The sequence below is a fragment of the Nannospalax galili genome, unplaced genomic scaffold, assembly GCF_000622305.1.
Source record: "Nannospalax galili isolate Female #2095 unplaced genomic scaffold, S.galili_v1.0 scaffold207, whole genome shotgun sequence".
Taxonomy (NCBI): domain Eukaryota; kingdom Metazoa; phylum Chordata; class Mammalia; order Rodentia; family Spalacidae; genus Nannospalax; species Nannospalax galili.
Window position 1 is genome coordinate 4,589,450 of NW_008358517.1, and position 26,719 is coordinate 4,616,168.

Genomic DNA, 26,719 nt, shown 5'->3' on the forward strand with positions numbered 1-26,719 from the left:
TAGGGCATGCTTTGATTTTCCTTTACTCCCAATTGTGAAAACTGATTCTTTCCCTCCCTCCCTCCTTCCTTTCCTTCCTTCCTTCCTTCCTTTTTAGAGATAGGGTTTGAGATGGGCTTGCTCCCATCTCACAGAGCTCCTCCTGCCTCTGCCTCCCTAGTTCTGGGATTAAAGGCTTGTGCCACCATCCTTGGCTCAGGTTTCATTTCTTAACTGACCCCTGACCCAGATAACTAAACAAAGACTAGTCTCATAAACTATCCTTGATGGCAAGTGGAAGAAGGTAGTTGGTTGCTTGAAAAGCAGAGTAAAATGCCAAATAGTGTTACTGAATCTAGAACTGGAATTAAAGGAAGTATAAGGAAATAAACCAGCATGGGAGCTGAGGATTTGACTGTCAGCGGAGTGCTTGCCTAGCATGCACGGAACCCTGGGCTCCATCCCCAGCACCCGGTAAGCTAGGCATGGTGGTGCACAACTGTAATCCCAGCACTCAGGAGGTGGAAGCAGGAAGATCAGAAGTCTGAGGTCATCTTTGGTTACATATTGAATATGAGGCCAGCCTAGGGTATTTGCAACCCTGTCTATAAAAAAAAACCCAGCAAAACAAAACAAAACAAACAGTAAAGCAAGTACACAAATTTATTTAATATAAGGTGAACCAGAAATGATAGTAGACAAGCATAGCTGGAAGTCATCTGTGGGCCATGAGCAGACAAGATGAGCCTTGGTCACCCGGGTGATGTGGGACGCTCTTAAAGTCTTCATTTGATGAAGTGGTGTCAGGACAGGCCACAGCTCGCAAAAAGAAAGTGCATGTAGTGATTAACAGAATTCTACCTTTCCAGCAGCAGCCAAACCACTAGGTATGTCTTTATGAGACAAAGGAGTATTATTATGCCTGGATAATATTATATTTTATAGTGCATACTTGCCTTATGCAGTGTTTGTCTAAGCTATCATGTGTTTTTTATAACTGTCATATATGTTTGCCTGTCTTGGTGTCCAAAATATAGAATATTCTGTCAGATAACAGTAAGATTTATTTATTTATTTATTATTTATTATTTATTTATTTGTTTATTTTATATGTATGAGTGCTTTGTCTACATGTAAGTGCACCATGTGTGTGCAATGCCTGTGGAGGCCAGAAGAGGGTGTTGAATCCCCAGGAACTGGAGTTATGCACAGTCATTATCTGCCATGTGGGCGGTGAGAACCAAACCTAGGTCCTGTACAAGAGCAGCCATTGCTCTTAACCATGGAGCCACCTCTCTAGCCCAGGCAGTAATGTCTTAGGTCAGCTAGAATAATGTATCCTTAGTAAACCGAATATGTATTTCCATTAAAAGCAGTTATAATAGTTTTTCTCTCTTAATTGATTGTAAGAAATCCATCAATCTATAGAAAAATATTTTGGATCACTGGAGACATAAGGATTCATGGGAATGGCCTTTCTGGATTTTTTTGGTTCTAGGTCATTGATCATGGGTCCCTAGGCTAAACTGAATAAGCATGAGGGCTGAAAGCCTTTTTTTTTTTTTTTGGTCTTTTTTGAGACAGGCCCCCCTGTAGCCCACCTGTCCTGGAACTCAACAGAGATCTGCCTGCCTCTGCCTCCCAAGTGCTGGGATTAAAGGCATGTGCCACCACGCCTGGCTGAAAGCCTTTTTAAACATTGAAGTAAAAATTATTTTGAGAAGAAAAGACTTAAGTCACTGTGGACACTTCATTGAGGGCAAAGCTGGGGCCCTGCCACTTGGTGCCTGGCTCTGCCCAACCCCAGTGGCTGATTGTGTCTATGAGGGAAGCTTGAGTTCCACTGTGGCTGTCATCCTTCAAGGGTATGTGAACATGAGGACCACATAACACAGTCCATACCGTGGAGGTCAGTGGTGTGCTTGGCCAGGGCAGTGGGGTAGGGGCCTCTTGTCCATCCTAGATTCAGGCCCCTCAAAGTGCCCTGGAGTGCGGGCTACAATACATTGGGGTTCCTTGTTTGTTGTTTGTGGTGACAGTAAGTAGGCTGGGAAGGGGCTGTACTGACTTTGTCAGCTGTGGTGAGGTAGCTTCGTTTTCACTCTGCCTTAGACCTCCATAGGTAAGAAGTCCCTGAGTAAGGAGGGTGTATGTCATAAACACTTCCTGTGTTCTGCCACTTGTCTGTCTGCATCCTGCACTTTGACCACAGTCCATCCTGTGATAATAGCTCTGTAACACTCTGGAACCTTAGAGCAGCCTATGTGTGACTGTCTTCCCTAGAATCCCCCCCTTGGGCCAGATGGTGACAGCAACTGGGAATTGTGTGACTGGGAAGATCATCAAGGTCACTCAGGTTTGGATCGGGCTGTGCCTTTTGAAATCCCTGGGAGAGTCTGATGGTGTTGGATTCTTCTGTCAGGTACTTCAGGGTAGTGCTCAGCAACCAGTGAAGTGACACTATACAGACATACAGACCTCAAGAATGCAGCCAGGAAGGCGTTTTGACAGTCTCTTATTATGGAGTGATAGGGACAGGAATATAGTACTAAACTGGATGAGCTGTTGTTGTGCTCATGAAGCGCAGGCCATGAAATGTGGGTCACCGGAGTGGCAGGACTTGAGCTCCAACTGGTATCTCTGATCAATAGTGTGACTAAGGACTGGCGATGTGCAAATATCAATTGTGTGGGTGTCCTGTGGCTGAACAAGAAAACAGATGTGATTGATGCCACCATCAAGGTCTGTTTGAGTGAGTAATGGGTTTGTGTCAAACAATAGCAGATTTAATAGGACATACTTTGATTCAAAATTGCATCTGAAAACCAGAACCCTTTAGGGGTTTTCACGGCCTATAAATTCAACACAAGCAGCATGCTGAAAGAACTGTGGAAAAAAAAAGGCTGTGCTGAAATGTGTGTCCACACGAAGTCTTGCACATGAATGTTAATTGTAGCTGTAGTCTGAATTGCCAACAATCAGAAGCAACCAAAATATTCTTAAGGAGGGGTGTGGGAAACACGTTAGTGTATTATACAATGGCGTATTAGTCAGTGATCAAAAAACATGCTGTCAAACCACAAACACACTATGGAATCTTCTGTGCGTGCATGTAAGAAGCCAGCTGGAAAAACTATTTTCTGAGTTAGTCTGGAAGAGACAAAAATGTACAGGCAGAGTGAGATGCGTGCCTTCCAAGGGCCAGAGAGAGGAGGATGGAGCACAGGGGATTTTAGAGCAGTGAAACAATCTTGTATGATCCTATGATGGGAAATACATGACAGCATGCATTTGTCAAAAACCATAGCAAGTACATCACAGAGGGAGAAGCCTTGTGGACTTCGGTTCGGATGGTGTATTGACAGTGATCCATCTGCTGTAAGAAATGGTCCACGTCCATGATGCAAGATGCCCGGAATGGGTGACCCAGTATTCAGGGGAGAGGGAGTGTATGGGAATGCTCCTCTCTGCTTAATTTTTCACTTAACCTGAAACTGTTCTGAAAAGTCTATTAGTTAAGGGAAAAAGCGTGTGAACTGGTGACGGCACTTCCAGTTTTTTCCATGTGATAAGGGGGCACATGAAGGGGCAGAAACCTTCATCTGAGAGGTACTTGGCAGAGTGGTAAGAAGGCTGACCTACAGCTAGGCAGCCCGTGTTCATATCTGGTTCCACCATCTCTTTGTTTTGGAGTCTTGGGCAAGTTTCTGACCTCTTTTTGCTCATCTGTATAATGGGGACAGTAGTCTTCCTCATGGCCTGGTTATAAGGATTAGGCAAGTGAATATGTATGAAATCCCTGAACAGCTGTACCCACTGCACATAAGCTGTTTCATCCATCCAGAACTTGGCTCTCGAGAAGAAGCCCTGAGTCTGTGGATGGAGGAGTCAAGGGCTTGGGGTATACTTCTAACTCTTAGGCTCTAGCTGTTCTCTTGTATATGGTACTGTCCAACATGGAGCACGTATCTATCTCCTTCATCTAGCTAAATATGACTTCTTTGGAAAACAAAGTTTCATTGTTATCTTTTTGTTTTAACTTTAAAAAGAATTTATTGAGGATTTTATATAGCATATAAGTGTTTTGATCAAATCCACGGCCACTCCCTCCCCTCCAATTCCTCCCATGTCTCCCCATCACTTTTTTTCTGACAACTTCATGTACTCTTTCTTTTTTGTTTTAAAATGGGGCATTTTGCTACTCTAACAGTCCACTGTCTGAAGAGGTAACCCTAAAATCTTTTAGGGAATAGATAAGAGGTCCCAAACACTTTTGACATTTTTGGCCTTTGGGACAGAGTATGTTGCTAAGAGGTTCAAGGACATTTTGACTTTTAGCCAAGAAACTGGCTACTTTTCTTTGGGCTCTTTTTACCCTAACTGCCTAGCCAATTCCTACCTCCTATTCTTATCACACCATCCTCTGAAGAGGTTACCCAGCTTGAGGATAGGGAATCGGGATGCAGACTGCTCTGGCTTCTTCCATCTGAACAGGGACGCAGGGTGAGGCAATTGGGGTACCCCTTCAGTGTGTCTATCTAAAAGACTCCCAAATTGCATAACTCTTATCCGTATAGGGAAAAGACAGTTCTTGACTGGTGAATAGGAGATGTGAAGGAGAAGTAAAGGCAAGAGTAGTTAACATTACAAGTTCTAGACAGGGAACCAGAAAAAAGTCAGAACAGGGCAAATTTCAAATGTTCGTATCAGAGTCCATTGGGATTTCTTGACGAGAGCTCCCAAAAGCATCCCTCTATTGGGTTCCTCCTCATTTTTCTTTTGTCTGCCAAGGCTGAACTTGAGAGTGATGGACTCAGGATTTGTTTTCAGGCAGCTTGATAGCTGTTGGAGTGGCTGGAATCAGTGTCAGTTCTCTTTCAAAGGCTTCTAGATAGGGGGAGAAAACAAATTTAGCCATCATTTTAGAACAATAGAGGATCATTGTCATCTTTGCTCTACAACGTTCTCTTTCATCCGGAGTTAGGGGCTCTCTTTCCTGCTCCTATATCAGTTTGAGTGACACTGTGGCTCCATGTGCTTATTCACCTTCCTGCTTTCCCATTTTTGTGGGCAGGCCAGGATTCAGTTATCAGTGTAATCCCAGCTGTTAGCCAGCATCTGTCACATGCTCTTGAGTGGGATGGAAACAGCAATATTAACATACTGCAGGAAACTGGATGATGCAGGGGATGTTGGTGTTCTCCAGTGAGAAGTGTTTACATAAAGATATGGGATTCCACCCGAGGGGATTTGTGGCTCAGAGGAAGGCCTGACGGCTCCTCCTTCTACCTTAGTGATATCATGACAGTGCTGTCATTTTCCAGAGGATGTGACATAGCCTGGGCAGCAGGATCATCATGTCCACATGATGGAGATTACTGTTTTAATGTCCAGTAAGACCATTTCCATGTAAGGCTTAGTTGAGAATGATTTAGTTCAACATAAGATCTGACTGTAGCACTCATGGGTGTTTACCTAAAGGAAGCAAAGGTAGCATACCACAGACATAGCTGGAGACCCACGTTTATCATAGAACTGTTCACACCAGTGAATTTAGGAGCTGGCCGAGGTGCCCATCCATGGACGAGTGGTTAAAGAACATGTCAGACTATACACGCATGTATGCATGCACACATAAGTATTATTCAGCTGTTAAGAACAAAATCATGCCATCTTCAGAACAGTGGATGGAAATGGAGGCCGTCATGTTAAAACAAGCCAGATTCAGAATGGTAACCATTGTACGTTTTCCCTTACTTGCTAAAGAAGGGGCATTGTTGAGGAACAGGGAAAGGCCAGGAGGGGCGGGAAGGGGAAGCATGAGGAAAGCTGGGGACAGAGAGAGATAAAAAGTATCACATCTCCATGCCTGAAAAATGTCATAGTGATCCATGCTATTTTGTATAATTATTATACAATAATTAAAAATTTGATTCAACCACTTTTAAATTATAAATTTGATTTCAGTAGGCCACAAAAAGATGTCTTTGAGGGGATGGAGAGATGACTCAATGGTTAAGAGCACTGGATGCTCTTGCATAGGACCCAGGTTCAGTTCCTGGGACCCATATGGTAGGTAACAATCATCTGTGACTCCAGTTCCAGGGGATCCAACACCTTATGGTTTCCAAGGGCATTGCATGCACACTTATATTCATGAAGGCAGAACACTTATACACATAAAATAAAAACAAATAAAAAGAGATGTCCTCTGGACATATTAACTTTGCTCTCATGAACTCACTGCAGCTGTGGTGATTTGCACAAGACCTGCACAAAATTAGCATTCCTCATTAATGGGAAGATGGCCCAGTCAGAAAAGTACTTTCTGTGCAAACCTGAGACCTGGTTTTGAGCCCCAGCACACATACGAAAGCTCAGCACAGTAGCACGTGCCTAATCCCAGTGCTGGGGAGGTAGAGACAGGAAGATCCCTGAGGCTTGCCGGCCAGCCGGTCCAGCAGAACTGGTGACTTCCAGGTTGATGGAGAGACCCTGTCTCAGAAAGTAAGGTGGAGAGTGACTGAAGTGAACACCAGTGCCAATCCCTGCCCCCCATGCTCACACATGAATGAACATTTACACAGAGACACACACACAAGAATTAAGACAAGGTTTTAGGCCTGGTAATGATGATGTACAGTTAGAAAGAGCTTTGGGGAGGTGAATGGCAATATTTTCATATTAAATTAGGTAGCGTTTGGAATTTACTTCAAGGTATGGGGCGGGGCACAGTGGGTGAGACTTTGGAGGTGAGACTGACCGTGCAAGGGGAACTATTGTAGCTGAGTCGGCATATTCTGGCCTCTCTCTTCAAACATGTCTGAAATTTACCAAAACTGCTCTTTAAATGATTTTAATTATCTAATATCCCAAGATCTCCCTAATATTAGGTAATTCCTTTAAAAATGGATAAATTAAGCTCATTAGTGTTTCTAAGATTTTCATTTCAAATCATAAATCTAAATTATAGAATTATGGATTTTAAGGTCCAGCCATGAGATAAGTTATCTTAAACACTATGTGTAATTAAAATATCAAATATGCACAGATTTTTCTAGATACATATTATTTACCTTCAATATTTGCTTCTCATTGTATTTAATCCTTTGGGCCAAAAGACACTGGTGTGTCAAGGAGATGGCTGAGCAGGCCCACACAGTTTTGGCATCACTGTCCCAGGCAGTTGTTGAGATTGCTTTCTCCACTGACCATAGATTCTTTTTTTTTTTTTTTCGGTCTTTTTTTGAGACAGGGTCTCCCGTTATCCCCAGCTGTCCAGGAACTCACTGTGTAGACCAGGCTGGCCTCAACCTCACAGAGATCCGCCTGCCTCTGCCTCCCAAGTGCTGAGATTAAAGGCATGAGCCACCACGCCCGGCCAACCATAGATTTTTAATGACCAACAAGACCCTCGACTGAGATGCCAACTGGGCCCGCACCCAGGATATAGTAAAGACTTCTAGAGTATTCTTTGGCATTGATGTGGCAGTGACTACCAAATGAGGTCTGTGGGTTAAAGTCCTGTCATTACCTATTTTTTCTTATTCCTGGAAGTTGGAACTTCCACGAAGGGAATAAGTAGCAGCTTTCATAGTTTCAGTTAACTCTGAATTTCTTTGTATTTTAGACAGATGCTTAAACAGCTATCTGCATAGCTCTAACGATGTTTAAACCTGAGAGAGCTTTCTATCTCTCCTAGGGTTCTACCGCACTCTACAAAGGCCATTCCATCACAACACGCCAATCTAACACTTGTGAGCCACACTGTGAGTTACAGCTCATTAATGGATCTGAGTCAGGTCAGTGAGTCACAGTGAACATTCAGAGAATCAAGGGGAGAAAATCCACTTGAGGCATGTGGTAAGAGTAAATATTCTTTTCTGAAACTTGGGTTTCATTCACAGGTATTTCAGTGTAAATGAATTTCTTACTCAGTGTCTAGAGTATCTGTATGAAAATGCCCTGATATGGCATAGGACCATGCACAATAAATATATACAAGAAGAATTTTAAAAGGCAAGAAAATTCTTTAAAAAATGATTTATTGAGAATTTCATACATGCATATAAGGTGTTTGGATCAAATCCATGTCCCTCCTTCTCCTCCCATGTCTCCCCATCACTTTTTTCTGATAACTTCATGTACACTTTCTTCTTCTTTGATTGATTTACTTTTTTTTATGGGACTTTTGGCTATTCTAACATTACCCCCTCTGAAGAGGTAACCCTAAAATCTTTTAAGGATTAGATAAAAGCTCCCAAATATTTTTGACAGTTTTGGCCTTTGGAACTGAGTATGATGCTAAAAGGCCCAAGGACATTGTGACTTTTAGCCAAGAAACTGGCTACTTTTCTTTAGGGTCTTTTTACCTTAACTGCCTAGCCAATTCCCTCCTATTCTTATCACACCATCCTCTGAAGAGGTTACCCAAATAAGGCAAGAAAATTCTTAAAGTATATTTCTTTCTTTTAAAAAATATTTTATACATTATTTTTATTTTATGTTATGAGTGTTATGCCTGCATGTGGGTAAGTGCACCCGTGTTGTACAATGCCCGCGGAGGACAGAAGAGGCTGTCGGATGTCCTGGAACTGGAGTTATAGACAGTTGTTAGCTGCCATGTGGGTGCTGGGATTCAAACCTGGGTCTTCTGCAAGAACAGTCAGTGTTCTTAACTGCTGAGCCATCTCTCCAGCCCTTAAAGTATATTTCTAATAAAAATTTTGAAAACTGCCATGTCACTTTGATGTAGGGAATACCACACACACAGGAATACCCAGTACATGGACAATGGTAAGAATTAATCATAAACTGATACTTGAGGTAGGTTCTGAAGAAAAACAGACACCAAGACACAACCTAATTAAGATGTAAAAAAACACAAAAAACCCCCCAAACATATAAAATGTAAAAAGGCAGAGCATGTGGTGGCCCCTTTGTGTGTTGCCGACACTGTGTGTGCAGGCACCGAGGACTATCTTTTGTGTTTGTTCTTTCTTTCCATGGTTCTGGTTTGCCATTATTCATTTTTGGTAACATGGTTTAGGCAATCCATAATATTTATTCAATGCAAATATTAGTAATTAAGCCACCTGTTTCAGAAGACATGGGAGGAGATACGCGGGACCTCAGAATCTGGATTTTAACAAGCGCTCCAGGGTGTGTTGCTCAGTTTTCTCATTGCTATGACAAAATTCCTGACATAAACAACCTACGGGAAGAAGGATTTATTTGCTTTCAGAGTTTCTGTCCACAGGTTTTGGCTCTGTTGGTTTGGGCCTGTGGTGAAGTGGAACATTGTGGCAGCAGGAGTAGGTGGCAGAGGCTACTCACCTCATGGCCAACAGAGATTTATTTGCTTTCAGAGTTTCTGTCCACAGGTCTTGGCTCTGTTGGTTTTGGCCTGTGGTGAAGTGGAGCATTGTGGCAGCAGGAGTAGGTGGCAGAGGCTACTCACCTCATGGCCAACAGGAAGGAGAAAGAGAGAGGAGGGGGAAGGAAGAGGGGAAAGGGGGAAGGGGAGAAGCTGTAGCTCCCAAGGACATGCCCTGTTGACCTTTTTCTTCCAGATTAGAACTTCTAGAAGCTCCCAAACAGCATTGCTAGTTTGAGGCCAGTCCTTCAATACCTGAGTCTTGGGGGAAGGGCATTTTGTGTTCAAACTATAGCACAGAGAAACAACCTGGCTACAGTTGCAGAGCATTAATTTAGAAGCACTGACCTGGTCTAACTGCTCATTTTACTGGCTCAGATCACATAGGAACTCAGTATTAGAATCAGAATAGAAGGTGGGTTGTGTTCCTTTCAGGCAGAGGGCTTTTTCTACAACTTGTCTTAGCATCTTATGTGGAATCACTAACTAAATCTATTGCACAGCCTTGTTCAAGGTTGTCTTGATTTCGTATTTCCTCCCTGGCCCAGTTTATCCTCCTGAGCCACCAAGCATTTTGCTTTCCTGCTCTATACCTTTGGCTCTCTTGCTGTGGCCTGCAGCATACAGACCAGAACCCTACCCTATCACTCAGTTTGTTCACACTTGCCACTTGCCTGTCCTTTCAATTTTCCTCTCTGCTAGTCTCCCAGCACTCCCTGTTTGCTTTCTCTTCATGCTGAGGCCATCCCAGAGGACTTGGAAAGCCATAACTCACCTTCACAGACCCTGGTCTTCTGCCCATGTTGTATCCAGCAATTTGGGCAGCTTCTACCTTCCTCTGAATTGCATCCGTGGAACCCTATTAGTCACTCTTCTCATTGCTGTGACAACATACCTGATAAAAGCAACTTAAAGAAGGACAGATTTATTTTAGCTCATGGTTTAAGGGGGTACAGTCCCATCATAACAGGTAAATCTGGCAGTGCAGCATGGATCAGCTGATCATATTTTGTCCACAGTCAGGAAGCAGAGACAGGTGGATGCTGGTGCTCAGACTGCTTTCTCCTTTTTTCCAGTCTAGGGCGGTTTCCTCAGTACTACTTGCTTTTTGCTCATTTTCTGATATTTCACCTAAGACTTTGCCTTGGACTGTGTCTGTCTGGTGATAAAGTTTACAGAAGGAGGTATACATATGTCCTTTTCCTCTTGTAGAGCCTTGATACCCGCACATCCCAGTTGATTTTAATAAGCAGCTTGGCCATTTAATGTGTGAAAAACAGAGCCCTCGGTCTCTAGTCTCATGGAGATTCAAAGCTCCTTTGACATCTTTACTATCCCTTTCTTTTGTAAGCCCATCCAGAAAGAGTCTTGCAGGGATTATGTGTTCTTCATGGTAAAGAAATTTAGGGTTGTTTTTCTCCAGAGAGGAGGTGGGCAGTTGGACTAGAGTGTACTGATCTTAAAAAGGAAGTGCTTACAAATTGGATCCTTAATGGAATTTTGGGGGCATGTATATGTAACTATGGTGGTATGCTGCATGTGTGTAAGTGCATGTGTATACAGGCACACATGCACATGTGTGTGGAGGTTCAAAGCTGCTGTCAGGTGTTTTCTTTCCTTGTTCTTTACCACTTTTATTGAGCTAGGGTTTGTTGTTGAACCCAGAGCTCACCAATTCTGGCTAGTCTACCAGCCTGCTTGCACCAGGGATCCTGTTTTTGTCACCAGCGTTTTGGAATTACAGGTGGCCACCATGCCTCGTTGGTTTTATATGGGTGCTGGGATCCAAACTGTGGTCCTCAGACTTGAGCAGACAGTGCTGGATTCACTGAACCATTTTCCCAGTCCTTTAATGCCATTGGAAACATCACACTGTGTGTGTGTGTGTGTGTGTGTGTGTGTGTGTGTGTGTGTGTAGGGATGGGGGGCATGCCAGTGCACATGGGTGGAGGTCAGACAACTTGAAGAAGTTTGTCCTCTCCTTCTGCAATGCGGGGGGTGGGGGAGTCCCAGGAATCTAAGGCCATTAGGCTTGGCAGCAAGTAGTTTTATGCATAGAACCATCTCACCAGTCTCCCTCAATGCCATTTTTAAGAAATAGGGCCAAGGGCAGTCAAGGAATTGATGTGGCATAGGAGGGAAAAGCTCCAACAGAGGATGGCGGCTCACAGCACCTACCATAGCTGCTCTGTGTCTGCAGAGCACTGACTCGTTGGCCTGTTACCATCATTCAGCTTCTGGTATCTCTACCAGCAGCACCAAGAGCTGTGTTTAAGTCAGACCAAAAAGAGTGAATTAAACAGAGACTGGAGCAAAAAGCCCAGCATGAAAGCCTCATAGCTCATGACTTCAGGGCCTTTGATTTTGTTGACTTTGATATAATAATTTTCGTGTGGTCACATTGGGAAATTTTTGAAGAGAAATCGTTATTGACTGTAATGTTTGTTTCTGTGGCAGTAAGTCAACTTAATTTTTTTTTTTTTAAATTGAAAATCTTCACACTGGAATTTGTTTTTTGGTTTTAGGTTCCTTGCATTGACCCCATGGAGAGTCTATCATCTGATTTCTGTCATGATACTTGGGCGTGTTATTATGCAAATAGTAAAGGACATGGTTTTGTCACGAGCAAGAGGTAAGGATGCTCAAATTTAATTTTTATGCATTTAATTTCTAGAGTCTAAATTTCTGATTTTATGTAGACTTAGGCATCCTTTGATCAGGAGGGTCATGTAGGCATTGATTTTTCTAGTTTCCTTCTTTCTCTTCCCCTTCTTTTCCCTCCCTTCCACCATCCAGTCCCCTCTGTCCTTTTCCTCTCTACTTCCTCCAGACCTCCCTCCCGTCCTCCCTCCCAGGTTTCTGAGATGGGATCTTGCTCTGTAGCCCAGGCTGCCCAGAAACTCTCAGTGATCCTCATGTTTCAGCTTCCTGAGCGCTAAGATTTCTGAGATGGGATCTTGCTCTGTAGCCCAGGCTGCCCAGAAACTCTCAGTGATCCTCATGTTTCAGCTTCCTGAGCGCTAAGATGATGGTCATGAGTCCTTGTATGTTGGGCTCTTCCCTGACTTTAAGCTGCTTCAGACACCAGGGTGATATTTAAGTAGACTGCAGGGAGGCTAGCAGTTAAATATTTATTACCTCCTATAAGATCAAACTGGGCCACTGGAAAATGGACTAGTGCATATATAATTTTTCTCCAATTCAGGAAAGGAAAAGCAATAACTTTAAAAATTACAGATAGTTACATTGAATCTTGGAAAATGAGTTAATAATGATGAAGACAGAGTCTATTTACACATTATGTTTAAAAGTGACAGCTTAGAACTGGGTGTGGTGGTCACAACTTTAATCCCACCACTTGGGGGCAGAGGTAGGTGGATCTCTGTGGGATCGAGGCCAGCCTGGTCTGTATGATAGGTTCCAGACTAGCTGGGGCTAGCTGGGACCCTGTCTTTAAAAAAAGAGAGAGCTTGAATTAGTTTTTAAAATCACTTAGGGTGTTTATGACAATATAACTACATTATGAATCTGATCCAAGTGTTTCCACGCATAGAGGGGCCTCTTTTACTAATGTTAGAACTAGTTTTTGAAATAAGCAAGAAGTCCTTCCTGGACATAGTGAGCCTTATGAACCAAAATGTAACAAGATTGATTTGATCAAAAGTCACCAAGAGGAGGCTTTGGGTATGATCTGCCTGGATTGGTATGCAGGAAAACTGCCCAGATTCCCCATCCTGGGGACACTGGGTGAGAAGCACCTTCTCCAGAGCACGAACCTGAGCCCTGTAATGCATGTAGCTGTGGCCTTGGCCTCTGGTATTCCGTGGGCCTGATTTAAATCTGCTTCATAAGTCTTTCCAGTTCTTAAACAAAATCAGTCATACAAACAATTTTTTAGGAAGGTTAGTGTGCGTACAGGTTTGGAGGTAATTCTTACATGCTAGCCTTCTGAGGAAGCCAGGATTCATTTTTTTGTCTAGATGATGCATTTTGTGAATCTGTAGCTTTAAATGATATTCTTGTACACACATCCTTTCCTCCCTCCTTTTTCTTCCCTCTCCAACCCTCTTTCTGTTGCAGAGAATAGATGCCCAGCTCCCTCACTTTCAACCTTCGCACGCACTTGCTGTGGTTCCTTCTGTGTCCCAGCTGTGCTGAGGCTGCTGGAGGCAGAGCGTCTCACACCTCTGTTCTGTAGAAGTTAGTGGTTGGGCCATGCCAAGTCTGTGTGTCTGCCTTAATTCATAGCTCACATAGGAAGGGTTAATTTTCTCAAATAAGTTTTGTACCGTGTTCTCCCCATCACTTCCCTCAGGGAAAAACAAGAAGACATAGCCAGTTGTAGGTTTGTTCAGCTGCCCTTTTAGCTCAGTAAAGCAAGTTAGCCACAAGGAAAGCTGAGAATCTCAGGATTGTCAATTGTGGATCCAGCATGACTATCATCTACACAAGTTAAAAAGAACAAAGACTGGACAAGGATCAACTGAAGGTCTTAATTGCCATGTGAGGGGCCAGGATGGAGAGCAGGACAGTTTGGAAGTCTGTCAGCTTTAGAGCTCGGTGCCTACCGAGGTCTTCAGTTTCCAGTTTAGCTCATTGTTTTGGTATTTAAGTGGAGTAATTTCTTATTTGCAAACTTCAGAACACCTATATATTGCAAAGATTTTCTTTGTTTTGTCCTTGAAAACATTAATATGATAGATTCTTTAGGCTGGTAATCTGTCATCTCTAATTCTTAAGCCAGCCTTGACAGAGCAGGCATGTAATCTCAGCTACTTGGAGACTGATGCAGGAAGATTGCAAGATAGAAGACCTTCTAGGGTATAGAGGAAGTTCAAAGCCACAACTGGGCAATTTACTGAGATCCTGTCTTAGAATAAAAAGTGAAAAGTGAGGGTTGGAAATATAGCTCAGTAGTAGAGTGCTTCCCTTGCACGCACAAGGCCCTAGGTCCAATCCTTAGCAGTGCAGAAAGAAAGACTTAAACAAAGAATAATTCTTCAGCTAGTTCATTTCCACTTCTGCTCCTAGCTGTGGAGAGGCCACATAATAGATCGCATGTTTCCTGTAGCTGCTGTAATGAATTACCACAAACTTGGAGGCTCAAAACAGCAGAGACCTTTTCTCATAGCTCTGGAGGCTGTCAGTCCAAAAGCAGGTCTCACTGGGCTAAAACCCACATGTCTGTAGGTCTGTGTCACCCCTGGAGGTTTGAGTGAGGCCCCTTCACCACTTGTTCCTGATGCTGGTGGTACTGGTGAACCCTTGCTTACAACTACATCACTGTAGTCTGTGCATTCCTTTTCTGTTTGCATCAAGCCTTGCTCAGTGTTCTCTTCAAAAGACACTTGCGGTTGTTACTGGTGCCCACCTGGATGACCTAGGATAATCTCTTCTCCTTTTCCTTAACTGAGTGGCACCTCTAAAGCCCCCTTTTCCATATGCAGTAATACAGATTCCAGGGATTAGGACATGGAATCTGTGGAGTATTACTCAGCCTGAACCACTTCATCCTGTAGCAGAAGTGAACCCATCATCCTACGCACCACAGGCTTGGATTAGGGTCAGCCAAAAGGCCACAATGGGTATGCAGTCCATACAGTGACTGTCTCCTTTGTTCAGCTGACACAGTCAGAACAGCAGGGCCTCCTATCTCCTCATTGGCCAGGCTACATTGAGTACCTTTCTGGATCAAGGGTGGTTCTAAGCACTGGCTTCCAGTGAGGATGCAGACAGGATGCCTCTGTCCAAATGGAGCTCCAGCGCCCCACCCAGGCCTCTGTCACAGGTCCATCTTTCTTTCAGGATTTTCAGAGTGGTGTTCTATGCATGTAAACAGAGAAAAGGAAACACGGGCCTTCTTATGGTGCTTTCCCAGAATGCCCTAGTCTTTAAATGAAAAAAACCCTAGGGCTTTCTTTGTCCTTTTTTAGTGAGTCTTTTAGGACAAAGACCCAACTGAGCCTTGTAAATAGCTGGCCAGCACTGGCAGCAGGGCATCCGGCCCAACACACTGCTGTAATAGCTGCTCTCAGGGAGATGTACGCTCACTGCAAAATGAATCTAGAAGCAGCTCTGGTAATGCTGTGGTTCCCATTAGAACTGTCAGTCACTCTTGATGTCTCTGATTGTGCTGGCAGTCAAGGGAAGCCTAGGTCAGCAGAGCTTTCTACAAGCCTCTGCTCGCTCCCTCTCTCAGCTGCCCTCTTCCCACACTCACTACTAAAGATACTAAACTTCACTGCTTGTTTTCCTCTCCCAGTTATTTTTAACTCCTCTTAGTAAGTGTAGGGCCTTGTGAAGTGTGTGTACGTTATTGAATAGCCGATCGTGAATTTCCTCTTAGGTGATAGGAGCTCTGTACCCACTGAGAAGCGAGTGAGACCTTCTGCTTTCTGTTTCTTTGAGATTGGTTATTCCCACCCACTCCTTGACACATCCTAACACTTCATATGAAGTCAGTGGGAAAGGGGGAGCAGATGCCCTTTTGTAGATTGGGGTTTGTGAAACCTGCAGGTATCTAGGCCTTTAGTTTGACAGTCCCTGCAGCCTCCAGTTGGAGACTGCGAGTGTGCGCACCTGCACATTTCTGCTTCTTTCAGATTCCAAGGCTTTTTCAGTGTATGAGAGCCTCCTGCTGAATCCTTAAACCTGACAGTGACCACCTTGTCCTTTCCCTTCATGGTGAGAGGGCCAAGTCATCTCCACCTCGGGCTGTCATACCTGTGAGGAAAGAGGGCCCAGTAAGTGTCCCTAGCTCTCCCCACAGCCACCTGGGGGAGGAGCATCTGTAACCACTGCCTCTCCACCTTCCTGCCTGTGACACCTGCATCGTCCCCTGATGTCACAGCTTAGCACCTTCTTGGCTGTTGAGAGTGGACCCAGTAGAGGCCTGTGGCCTCAAGGCCTTCCTGTACTCTCCTTTCATTGCACTTCTGACTTGGCTTAGCTAAGACCTGTGTTCAGCCCTGCCTGGTAGCCAGACTCTGAGCTTAGCCTTCGGAAGGGTAGTCTATCCACCACCCCCAAAAGCCCGACAGTCAGTTGTCAGCCCACCTTTGCTCACCTCCTGGACCTGCTCCTGTGCAATCAGCACTCTGACTGTTGCTCTACACTTTCCCTGCTCAGCCCTTTGCTAATTGTGCTGACCTTTGGCCCCATCTTTCCCAGAACATCTTTGCTCTACGAGGTTCCTACCTGATCAATGCTTGGCTATAATAACACTGTCCTTACAGCTCTAAGTGTCCCAGTTCTCTTGTCCATCAAACATGACCATTTTTCTAGTTCTTAATAGTAAGGCCAGCATTCCACAACATTATCTCTTTTCTCCACTGTTGGCTTTAGAGTTGTTAGAGGAGCACTGTGAAAAGGTGCGTTGACACCTTGAATATCCAAATGTCTGACTAGTTGAGACCGTACTGTTTCTCAAAGCTCTCGGGTTCTTTTTAGTTGATTTGTTTTCACATGCTGCCAAACTCCAGAAAGTCTGAAGCAGTTTAGAAGGTGCAGGAAACACAGCTGTTTCAGAAAGGTCTAAAAGGGCAGAAGTCTAGTCCCTAACCATGACTGAGGAACAGACTCATCCCTTATTGGCAGCCAGGGCAACAAAGGAAATCAGATAAATTGCATAATTACCCAAAGAAATGAAGTCAACAATTCCAAGAAATTTTTTTTCTTGGGAGTAAATGTTGAAAATGAATTTGATTGGAGATATTCAAAAACATTCCTTTGACCTTTTGTCTGATGGAAAGTGTAAAGGCCTCCACATGGTTAGTTCCTTGTTGGCGTTCCTTAAATCTGGTAGCTAGGAATGTCATATCAAGGGTTAGTTCAAAAAAGATGGTCACTAGAGGTTAGAAAGGAAATTCATTCATCTATCATCTATCATCTATGTATCTATGTATCGATATATCTATGTATCTATGTATCTATCTATGTATCTATCTATCATCTATCTGTCATCTATCTATCATCTATCTATCTATCATATCATCTATCTATCTATCTATCTATCTATCTATCTATCTATCATCATCATCATCTATCTATCATCTATCTGATCTTTTTCTGTTGGTTTAATTTGAGCCTAGATGTTAGCTCAAATATCTCTAGTCTGCGTCATGCCAATCTCACCTCAGTATGTCGTTCATGCTTTCTTGAGCACATGTTTTCTGTCCTTCCTGAAATTTCATGCTTTACTCCTCTTGTAGAATTCTTGGGCTGCTTCTTTGACATCACATTTTCTGAAGTTCACATGTTAAGTGGGTCATTGAAGGTCTCTGAGGCAGGGATGGTATGCTCTAGAGTGTCCCACCTCTCAGGGTGACCTGCTCAAGTGTTTTGCATGTAGAGGATCTTGGTAAATATTTGTGGAGTACTTGCATGAATCCCTCATGGTAACAAATATGTACAGTGTATGATTTGATAGTTTCTGGTACTTAGAGATGTAAGCATTCCACTTAAGAAGCTTGGAATATTTCTAAGCTGGAAAATGTCCCCCAGAGTGATGGCTTAAGTTTCACATTTTACTTCTCCTTATTGCAGGTGCTCAGCTGTGGAGAAGCCTCAGTGGAAGGTAGGGAGCTTTTACTTAAAGCATATGACTGATGGAGGGCAGGGTGGGGTGGTGGTGAGGGCTGACTGAGCTGCCAAAATACATCATTGAAATAATGTTCTAATGACAGAGACCCAAGTCCCATGGTAATTTTCAAGAGTGGGAAAATCTCTTATGTCTCTTATCACAGAGAAGCTGAAGACCAGGACAAGACAGGAAGTCACTCTAGGAATGAAGTTGGGTAGTGTCCATTTGTGTCACTTGTGAGGAGAGGGAGGCCTTTCTGCTTGATACTTCCTTTCAGATTCATTTTTAGTTGTAAATGATGGCTACTGCAGTGGAAAAGTGGTACCACAGAGAGTGCTAGAACTCTGCTGGAATGTTCTAGAAGCACTGGCCATGCTGTCAGTTTAGAGGACTTCAGAGTGGAGGAGAGGAAAAGGAGGGATGAGAGACTTCTTGCTGGCCTCTGTGTGCTCAAGTCCCAGGTGCCCTTTATTGCTTCATCTCTCACATGCTTTCTCTTTCTCCTACACACTTGGAGCAGCAGTATATGGTTCCAGCTCTTGGGATGAAATTTTCTTTTTTCCCATGGGTTTCCAGATAACTTCCAGAAAAGATGTTCTTGCTACTTGCCTATTTTGAGGGGCAGGAAGAGAATCTTTGGTCATTAATTCTAAGTCTCACTGTTAACCAAAATTGTAAGCCTAGAGTAAATCAGAACATTTAAATCTACTTCCCATAGGCACGGCACACGAAGTATCTTGCCCATCACTGCCCGAGCTCTTTCCTCTTCCCCTTGGAAACAATCTCCTCACGATAGGGAGAATGACAGTCAAGAGGAAGGGGCTGATGTCACCCCTGTGGGGTGGGGACCAAGTGGCTGCTCCGTTAAAAGTGAAAATTTACCTTGTGTCTGCTGAAGAAAGGACCCATAATAAGAAACCCCCATGTGTGTGTGTGTGTGTGTGTGTTTGTGTTTGTGTGTGTGTGTGTTGGAATACATGGGTGTGAATGTGTGTGTGTGTGAATGTGTGTGTGTGTTGCTAGAAATTAAACCCCTCACACATTCTAGATAAGTGTTCTACCACTGAGCTACAGCCTAGCCTGGAAAAATCTCTAAATATGGCTCTCATTCACATGGAACTTACATAGGCTGTGTGGCAGATCTGAATTCCAAGCAAAAACCTAATCATTCTCCCCAGAGTAATAGCCAATGCTTATGTGTTGAAACTATCAGACTTTACAGAGTTAATGTTTCCTCATGTCTTCAAGTCTCCATACTCTCCACATCTTAATCTTGGACCCTCTAAGGTAAGCCTGGCACCTTGCTAACAAGGCATGCTCTTTGAAGGCATCTCCATGAATTTTTAAGGAATATCTTCTAGTGAAGGGTACATTTGATTGGGCTAAAGGATAAAAAATTATCTTCTTTGGAAAACATAGTCACTGAGCTCAGAGTGTGTCAGATGCCTGCATAAGCCTGTGTGTGCTGGGATAGTTCTTGGCTGACAACACCCAGACAAGCGGAGCTCCACAAACATGAAAGTCTGCCTTCTGCCAAGACGAGAACGCCAGTAGGCCCTTTATGCCTTAAAAATAGCAGTTGAGCACAATTCTGTAGTTATCTATTGTACAATGGGTACTCAAAGCCCCTTTCTTTCTCGCTTGACAAAAGAAGAGGCTCATTCATGGTGAGAGAGCAAGCCCTTTGCCAGGGCCACTGGGCAGTCTCCAGGCCATGCACAGGGCTCTCCCTGGATTCCAGTGTCATGGTTAACTTGTCCAAATTGTACTTTGACACTGAGATTTATCAAAGGCAACTTTGAAAGAGGACTGAATTGCACAGCCACCCTGGAGAAGACGATACGGGAAATCACACTTATCTCTTGCTAGCAGGGGTATACTTACGAAAGATATTTACAAGCATTTTAAAATGTGTAATGCTAGACATTTAAGGCCCATACTCTTCTCTGGAAGACTGTCAGCCTGAAGAAAGTACTCACTTAGAGTGGAAGTTCAAGGGGAAAGCCCCTGGAAATGGAAGTGAATCTTCACAGCAGAAATCAATACATTTTTTCAGAATGTTAAAAATAAAATGAGGACTGGGGATGTCGCTCAGTTGACAGAGAGTTTACACAGGATGCATGAAACCCTGGGTTCAATCCCTAGGACCTCATAAAACCAGTGTGGTGGCATTTGCCTGTAATCCTAGAACCAGGGAGTTGTAAAAGCATGTGGATCAGAAGTTCAGGGTGGTTGTTCTGCACCTGTAATGAGCTGGAGGTCAGACTGTGACATATGAGAATATTGTATTTGTGTATTTTAATTGTGTTTCTGTGTATAGTTGTGGTTCACTCAGTTTTTGATGCTGTATGATACTCCATCATGAGCATATAGTACATTTTTATGGAGTCTGTTTTCATTGGACTTGGGTATTTTGTTATTGTAGGCAGACAGTCCATGGTTTCTGTGTCTCTGAGTTTACTACACCTCAGTACAAAAGGTCGATGGGAGGGAATAACATGGTCCATAAGGCAGAAGAGCAGCCTCTGAGGTGAGGAAGCTTCACGTCTTGAAGGGAGTGTGAAATCAACACGGGGTCCTGTACCCTGACTCATAACTTCGAACTACTGGAGGCGTTCTAGAGAGTTTTCCAGCAGTCTCAGCGAATTGACCAAGCTCCACAAGGTCCTGGGAGCCAGGACCCTGGCAGCCACCAGGGGGTGCGTGAGAGGCAGGACGTCTCAAGTGGAGGGAAGCTGTGAATAACTGACCTGCCACTGAGGAAATGCAGCTGTCCATTCCAAAGTGGAGTTAATCCCTGGGCATTCTGCCAGGGCAAAAATGTTAGAACTTTTCTAGTTACAAGAGGAAAGTCCAATTAAAAGTTACATCTGTCTCTATAGGTGTATCATGTTTTATTTGCACGAAAAAGCACATTGGGAAACAGGAGTGGCAAAATGGGCAGAGAGATTTGGAGAATAAGAGTGACTGGGTGAAAAGGAAACTCATAAATGAACAGTGCAGACCTAGAACAAATTGCTGCAACACTTATCTTAGAAATAACTTAATAATGACTCATGAGACCCCACAAACACAAAGTGCTTTGAGTTCATGGCCCTTTACCACTTGTTCCTAACCCATTGTCAGAATCTTCTCAATCTGCCTGTTGTTGCTCTCAAAAGTCTTTCCTCCTTGCCCCTACACTTAGTATTTTTCATGTTCTAGAAACGAATGAAAATGCATAGGCCTCTCATCTCCCCCAACTCTCTATAAACTTGAATCACAAATCCAGTAAGTGATTATGTGGGGAGAGGATAAACTAATGGTTCATTAATTCTGGGAATAAAATGACCTGTTAAAATGCCAGGTAAAGATCCCTGTTTGTTAGAGGGACATACAAGTCCCATGTTGCTAGGGTGTATACTCAGGACCTCGGTGTGCTTGGAGTGGGCTGGATAATCCTGTTGCCCCTGCATGTCCATATTCTAGACCCCAGGTGCTGTGACAGTCCCCTTACATGCCAATAGGGACTTCACAGAGATAAGATATGGAGGTTTCCTGGGCCCAGTGTTACTGCAAGGGTCCTTTTCAGAAGGAGGCCGGGTTGAAGTGCAGAGATGCTGGTAGTAGGCTTGGAGGTGAATGAAGGGATGCAGGGATCAAGGAGTGCAGGTAGCACTGAGGAGCTGCAAGAGGCAGGGACACAGCCTCTAGAAGGAAGGCAGCCAGCAGACCGCAGACCAGGTTAGAACTGGGAGATGATGCTTTTGTGAGTTTTTTTTCCTTTTTTTTAAAGGAAATATATATATATATATATATATCTCTGTAGCCCCAGCTAGTCTAGAACTTGCTTTGTAGACCAGGCTAACCTTGGACTCTCAGAGATCTGCCTGCCCCAGCCTCCCAATTTCTGGGATTAAAGGTATGTGCCAGTACACCTGGCCTTATACGATATATTTATTGTATTTAGATCCCCTGCCCTCTCTGTATACCCTTACTACCCCCACCCAATTTCATATATTCTGCCTTTGGAGGCAGACGTTTAATATAGTGTCCAATTAAGGGATAATCACTCTGCAGTCTCTTATTTCCTGCACTTTGACCAGTTGTGGAGATCTGTGTTAATCACCATCTGCTGCATAAAGAAGCTTCTCTGGTGAGAGTTGAGAGATGCACTAACCTGTGGGTTTAACAATAAATAATTAGGAGTCAGTTTAATACTATATCTATTTAGAGCCTAATAGTATCTGTCCAGGAGCTGTGTCCTGAAACAGGGGTGGTCAGGATGCTGCCGGACAGAGATAACATTGTGCAGGAAGAGGGTGAGGATAGGCAGCCAAGAGTGAGCCTAGCATGATGAACGTCGAGTCAGGGGAACAATGGGGGCTGAAAAAGGAACCAGTGTGGTCAGGAGAGTAGAGAGGAATATGAAGATGGAGATGCCGTACTGAAGCTGGAGCAGAGCATTTCATGGAAGCACCATCGCCTGTGTCCTAGGAGCCAGAAACCACTGAGGTGCATGAAAACCCTGAGCACCTTTGCAAATAGCTTTCTGTGACTTTCATTGATGCATGTGTAGGAGGTGGGAGAGGAGGTCTTTAGGAGTGAAAACAAATTCCAGGGTGTAAAGATGAGGGGAAGGCTGAGAAAAAGGAGGTAAGTGGTGTGAGCTACATGCTGGGAGATGATGGTGGGGAATGGATGAATGGAGAGCCACTAACCAGTGGTCACAAGAAGCACTAGCTTCATGGCCTAGTTCCAGAATGTTCTCATTATCCCCAAAGGGAACCCTGTAACCATCAAGCAGTTGGTTATTTGTCCTTTTACTATAGCTCTAGGCAACCACAAGTCTGCTCCTTCTCCATGGATTTGCCCTCTGGATATTCATACAAATACAGCCATTTGCCCTTAATTGTGTCTGGCTTCTTTCACTTAGTGTAATCACATCAAAATCCATCTGTAGTAAAGCTTTTATCCATACTCATCAGAGCAGAGTAATATTCCTTTGTCTGGACTTACCACACTTTGATCTGCCATAATCTGATGGCTATTTTGGTTATTTCCATCTAGTAAGAACCTTGGTTTTATTTCATTTGATTTTGGCCTCAAAATAGAGAAATGTGATCATGTGGGGGAAAAACAGGTGAGTGCGTGTGTAGATGACTGGATAGACTCCATAAGGAGAGTCAGCTCTGTCGCTGGGGCACGGAGTATGTCCAGCCCTGTTGCTGGGGCATAGAGTATGTCCAGCCACGGGGGCCACACAACATTGACTTTGTTCATAATTTACAAATCTTTCCTAGAAAATTGAAGATAGCGTGGAATCACTCCACAAATGCGAGCATGCTGGCCGGGGAAGTTGAATTCTATGCAGTATCTACACCCTTGGAGTGAGAGCATTGCTTCTAAAGGAGGAGCTCAAGAATGTGCCCTTCAGTTGTCATTAGGTCTTGCTTCCTTTTATATTTCTTTTTAAAGGAGTAGTGGGTATTCAGGACAGAGGGACATACAGGGTCAGCATTACTATTCACAGGTGTGATTGAAGGAGGACCATGGTTCAGCCTCCTGACTGGGGTACATTGCTTTATAACTCATGTGCTGTTTATTAGTTCTGCTGAAGGCTATTCTTACTTGTGCCTGTTTTTAATACCTGAACAACTGGGAGAGAGAACTTATAATCCTGCAGTCATTTGGCTTGTATTCTTAGAGGGTATTTTTAAACTCTAACATTCAGAGCTACCTCGTGCCATCTACAACTCTAGAAGCTCTCTCAGTACTTTGTTTTCTCCTGGACTATGAGCTTTAGATTTTGAGTAGTATTTTTAATTTCACAAAAGATGCAGAAAAAATCTTTCCTTTGATATTTGTCTTATTTTTAGGCAGTGACTGTTACCTTTCTTAAAATGAGTGAGATATTTTCAGTCATGACTCCAGAATCATCTGCTATGGAAAGAAAACTGTCTGTGTGTCCTGAAATGTATCGAGCTAAACACCCTCAACTCAGATGTGGATGTTTAATGTGAATAAATTGATTTCTTCCCACTGGGGCCAGGATAGCCATGTTTAAGGGGCTTTTAATGAATGCACCAATATAATGAAGACTAATTGAGAGAAGATTTAAATGGAAATGAAACTTGTATTTTTAAATTGAGTGCTGGGTGTGAAATAGATTTAGGATTGAAAACAGCTGCTTTGGGTCCTTTCTTAGAAACTGAGTAAAGGCCAATCTTCTCTAATTTTACTTATTGTTAGGCATGTTTCGTTGCTGTAAAATACCTGAGAAAACTTAAGAGAGGAAGGATTCATTTGGGCTCACAGTTCAGAGATTTCAGTCCATGGTCACTTGACACTGTTGTGTCTGGTCCCTTAGCATGGTGAGGTGGGACATCGAGGTGGGAAGCATATGTTGGAGGAAAGTAGTTTACCTCATCAGGGACAGGAAGCAGTTGAGAAAGATCAGAACAACATGGCATAAAATAGCCCTTTCATAAGCACACTTCCCCAAGGGGCCTATGTTTCCAAACAGGCCCACCTGCCTGTTTAGCCATGTTCTTATTATTGTATTGATCCATTGATGAAATTATCACTCTCATGATCCAGTTACCTCTCAATAGCACCATCAGGAGACCAAACCTTCAACCCTGAACCTTTTGGGGGAACATTTCACACCTAAGCTAATATATACACATATATAATATATATGTATATATATATTAATCTGTAGGTGACAAATCAATCACACCATTTTTATTTGCCTAGTGGAAGGAGGAAGTGATGCTGGGTTAAGGAATTTGTGCTCTCTGTGTAGGAAACATGAACATTAGAAACCAATGATAAATTTGACATTGGTTCCTCAGTCAAGGCATGAAAGCTTTCCAATAGAAAAAAAAAAGACATGATTTCCAGTGAATAAGCTTCCTCTTGCTGGTTAGAATATGGGATTGATAATATAACCAATAGCAGCAGAAAGGTAGTTCTAAATTCCAGAGAAGACTTTTTTCCCTGAGTGCTGCCAGTGGATTTCAGGAATAGGAGAAAGCTATTCTCTAGTAAGCAAGTGATTTCAAGACATAGAGGGAGGCCAGTACACTGTGGATGAGGCTCTGGGACAGGTGTCCAACTCTGATGCCATATCAGTAACATTGCTCGTGTTCCCCACCCTGATTCTTCATGACCTGTTGGCCTAGATTCTCTGTGTGTTGGATTGGGCTGCTATTAAAAAATACTATGGACGGGTGGCTCAAATGGCAAGCATTGGTTTCCCACATTGCTGGAAGTTGGCAGTCTGAGACCAGGATACTTGGGTGGTTGGGTTTTGGTATGGACCCTCCCTGAATATGGTCTGCAGAGCACCATATTCTTGTATTTTCACATGGTTGTAAGAGAGCATGCTGGCCCTTCATCCCCTTCTAAAACACTAGTTCCATTATGGGCCTCCAGCTTCATGACTTCACCCAAACCCACTTAGTTCCAGAAGCTCCCACGTTTGGGAGTTAATGCATCACATGTGAATTTGGAGTTCTCAGGTGGTCAGACACAACACTCTTCTTCCTCTGCAGTTTGACTTTCTCCTTTGGGATTTAATGAATTGGAAAGTGGAGGGATATTATTGGGCTGATTCCTCAGAATGCAGAATTAGAGAGTCAGATGAAGCCCTGGGTAATCCAAGCCTTTGGAAAGGATGATAATGAGATAAAACCATAGAGGTCATCAGCTCTAGCTGACTCCAGAAGAAGGGATTATGTGCTGGCACCTTCTGACTGAGTGCTTCCAGAAGGAGGGATTAGTGCTAGCATCTTCTGACTGAGTGCTTCCAGAAGGAGGGATTAGTGCTAGTGCCTTCTGACTGAGTGCTTCCAGTGTTTCCCAGCTTCCTCGGGTACAAAAGGGAAATATCCCTTCATATTCAGACAGTTTGTCCTTCCTATGCTACTGAGCTCTAAGACCTCTGAATGATGGGATGTCTTTTTTTTTTTTTAACAAGGAGAGGATACTTCATAAGGACCATGGAGGACCGAATCACTTCAGTCTGATACTACCTTTGCTCAGTTATGTGCTGTTACTGCTGGAAAATAACTTTGTATCCACTACAAATGTTATAAGTATATAATATTGTGGAGGTGCTGGATGGGAAGAGTGGGCCTTGTGGTAGAGTCACCTAATATCAAGACAGTATCAAAGAGGCATCAACTGATCTGATCACATTACTCCTCACAACCCTGGAGTCTAAGAGACTCCTCATTTACAGGAGAAAGAGTCCAGGCACAGTAGAACCGGAGCTGGTCTTAGTCCCTTTTCTGTTACTATAACAAAATGTTTGGGATCAGGAGTGCTACTCAGTTTTTCTTTATTGTGACAAAGTACACAAGAAAATCAACTTACAAGAAAGAAAGACTTGGAGCTGGAGAAGTGGTTCAGTGGTTAAGAGCACTGGCTGCTCTCGAAGAGGACCCGGTTTTGGCTTCCAGTACCTACATGGCAGTTACAAACCATCCATAACTCCAGCTCCAGGGGAATCTGATGCCCTCTTCTGGCATCCTTAGGCATTGCATGCACGTGGTGTACTTACATGCAGGAAAAACACTCATACCCATTAAATAAAAATAAAAAAGAAGGGAAGACTTATTTTGACTCATGTTTTCAGTCCATGATCACTGGCAGTGGTACTTTTACCTGTGGTAGAAGACCACATCATGGTGGGTGTGAGTGGTGAAGAAGACTGCCCACCTCACAGCAGCAAGAAATACAGAGAGAGGAAGGTGGCTAGGTCCCCAACATCCCCTCAAGAGCATGTCCTTGGGGAC

At 43.5% G+C, this 26,719-nt stretch overlaps 1 protein-coding gene across 1 annotated transcript in view; it reads left to right on the plus strand.

The window, feature by feature from the left end:
* Nucleotides 1-26,371, plus strand: part of LOC115068194 (reticulophagy regulator 1-like) — a 61,633-nt gene extending 35,262 nt beyond the window's left edge. The window contains exons 3-5 of the mRNA XM_029557989.1: nt 11,881-11,987; nt 17,900-17,930; nt 25,900-26,371. Of these exons, the coding sequence (XP_029413849.1) occupies nt 11,881-11,987; nt 17,900-17,930; nt 25,900-25,948 (187 nt within the window). The 3' untranslated portion in view covers nt 25,949-26,371. The remainder of the gene's footprint in view (nt 1-11,880; nt 11,988-17,899; nt 17,931-25,899) is intronic.
* Nucleotides 26,372-26,719: the final 348 nt, after the last annotated feature.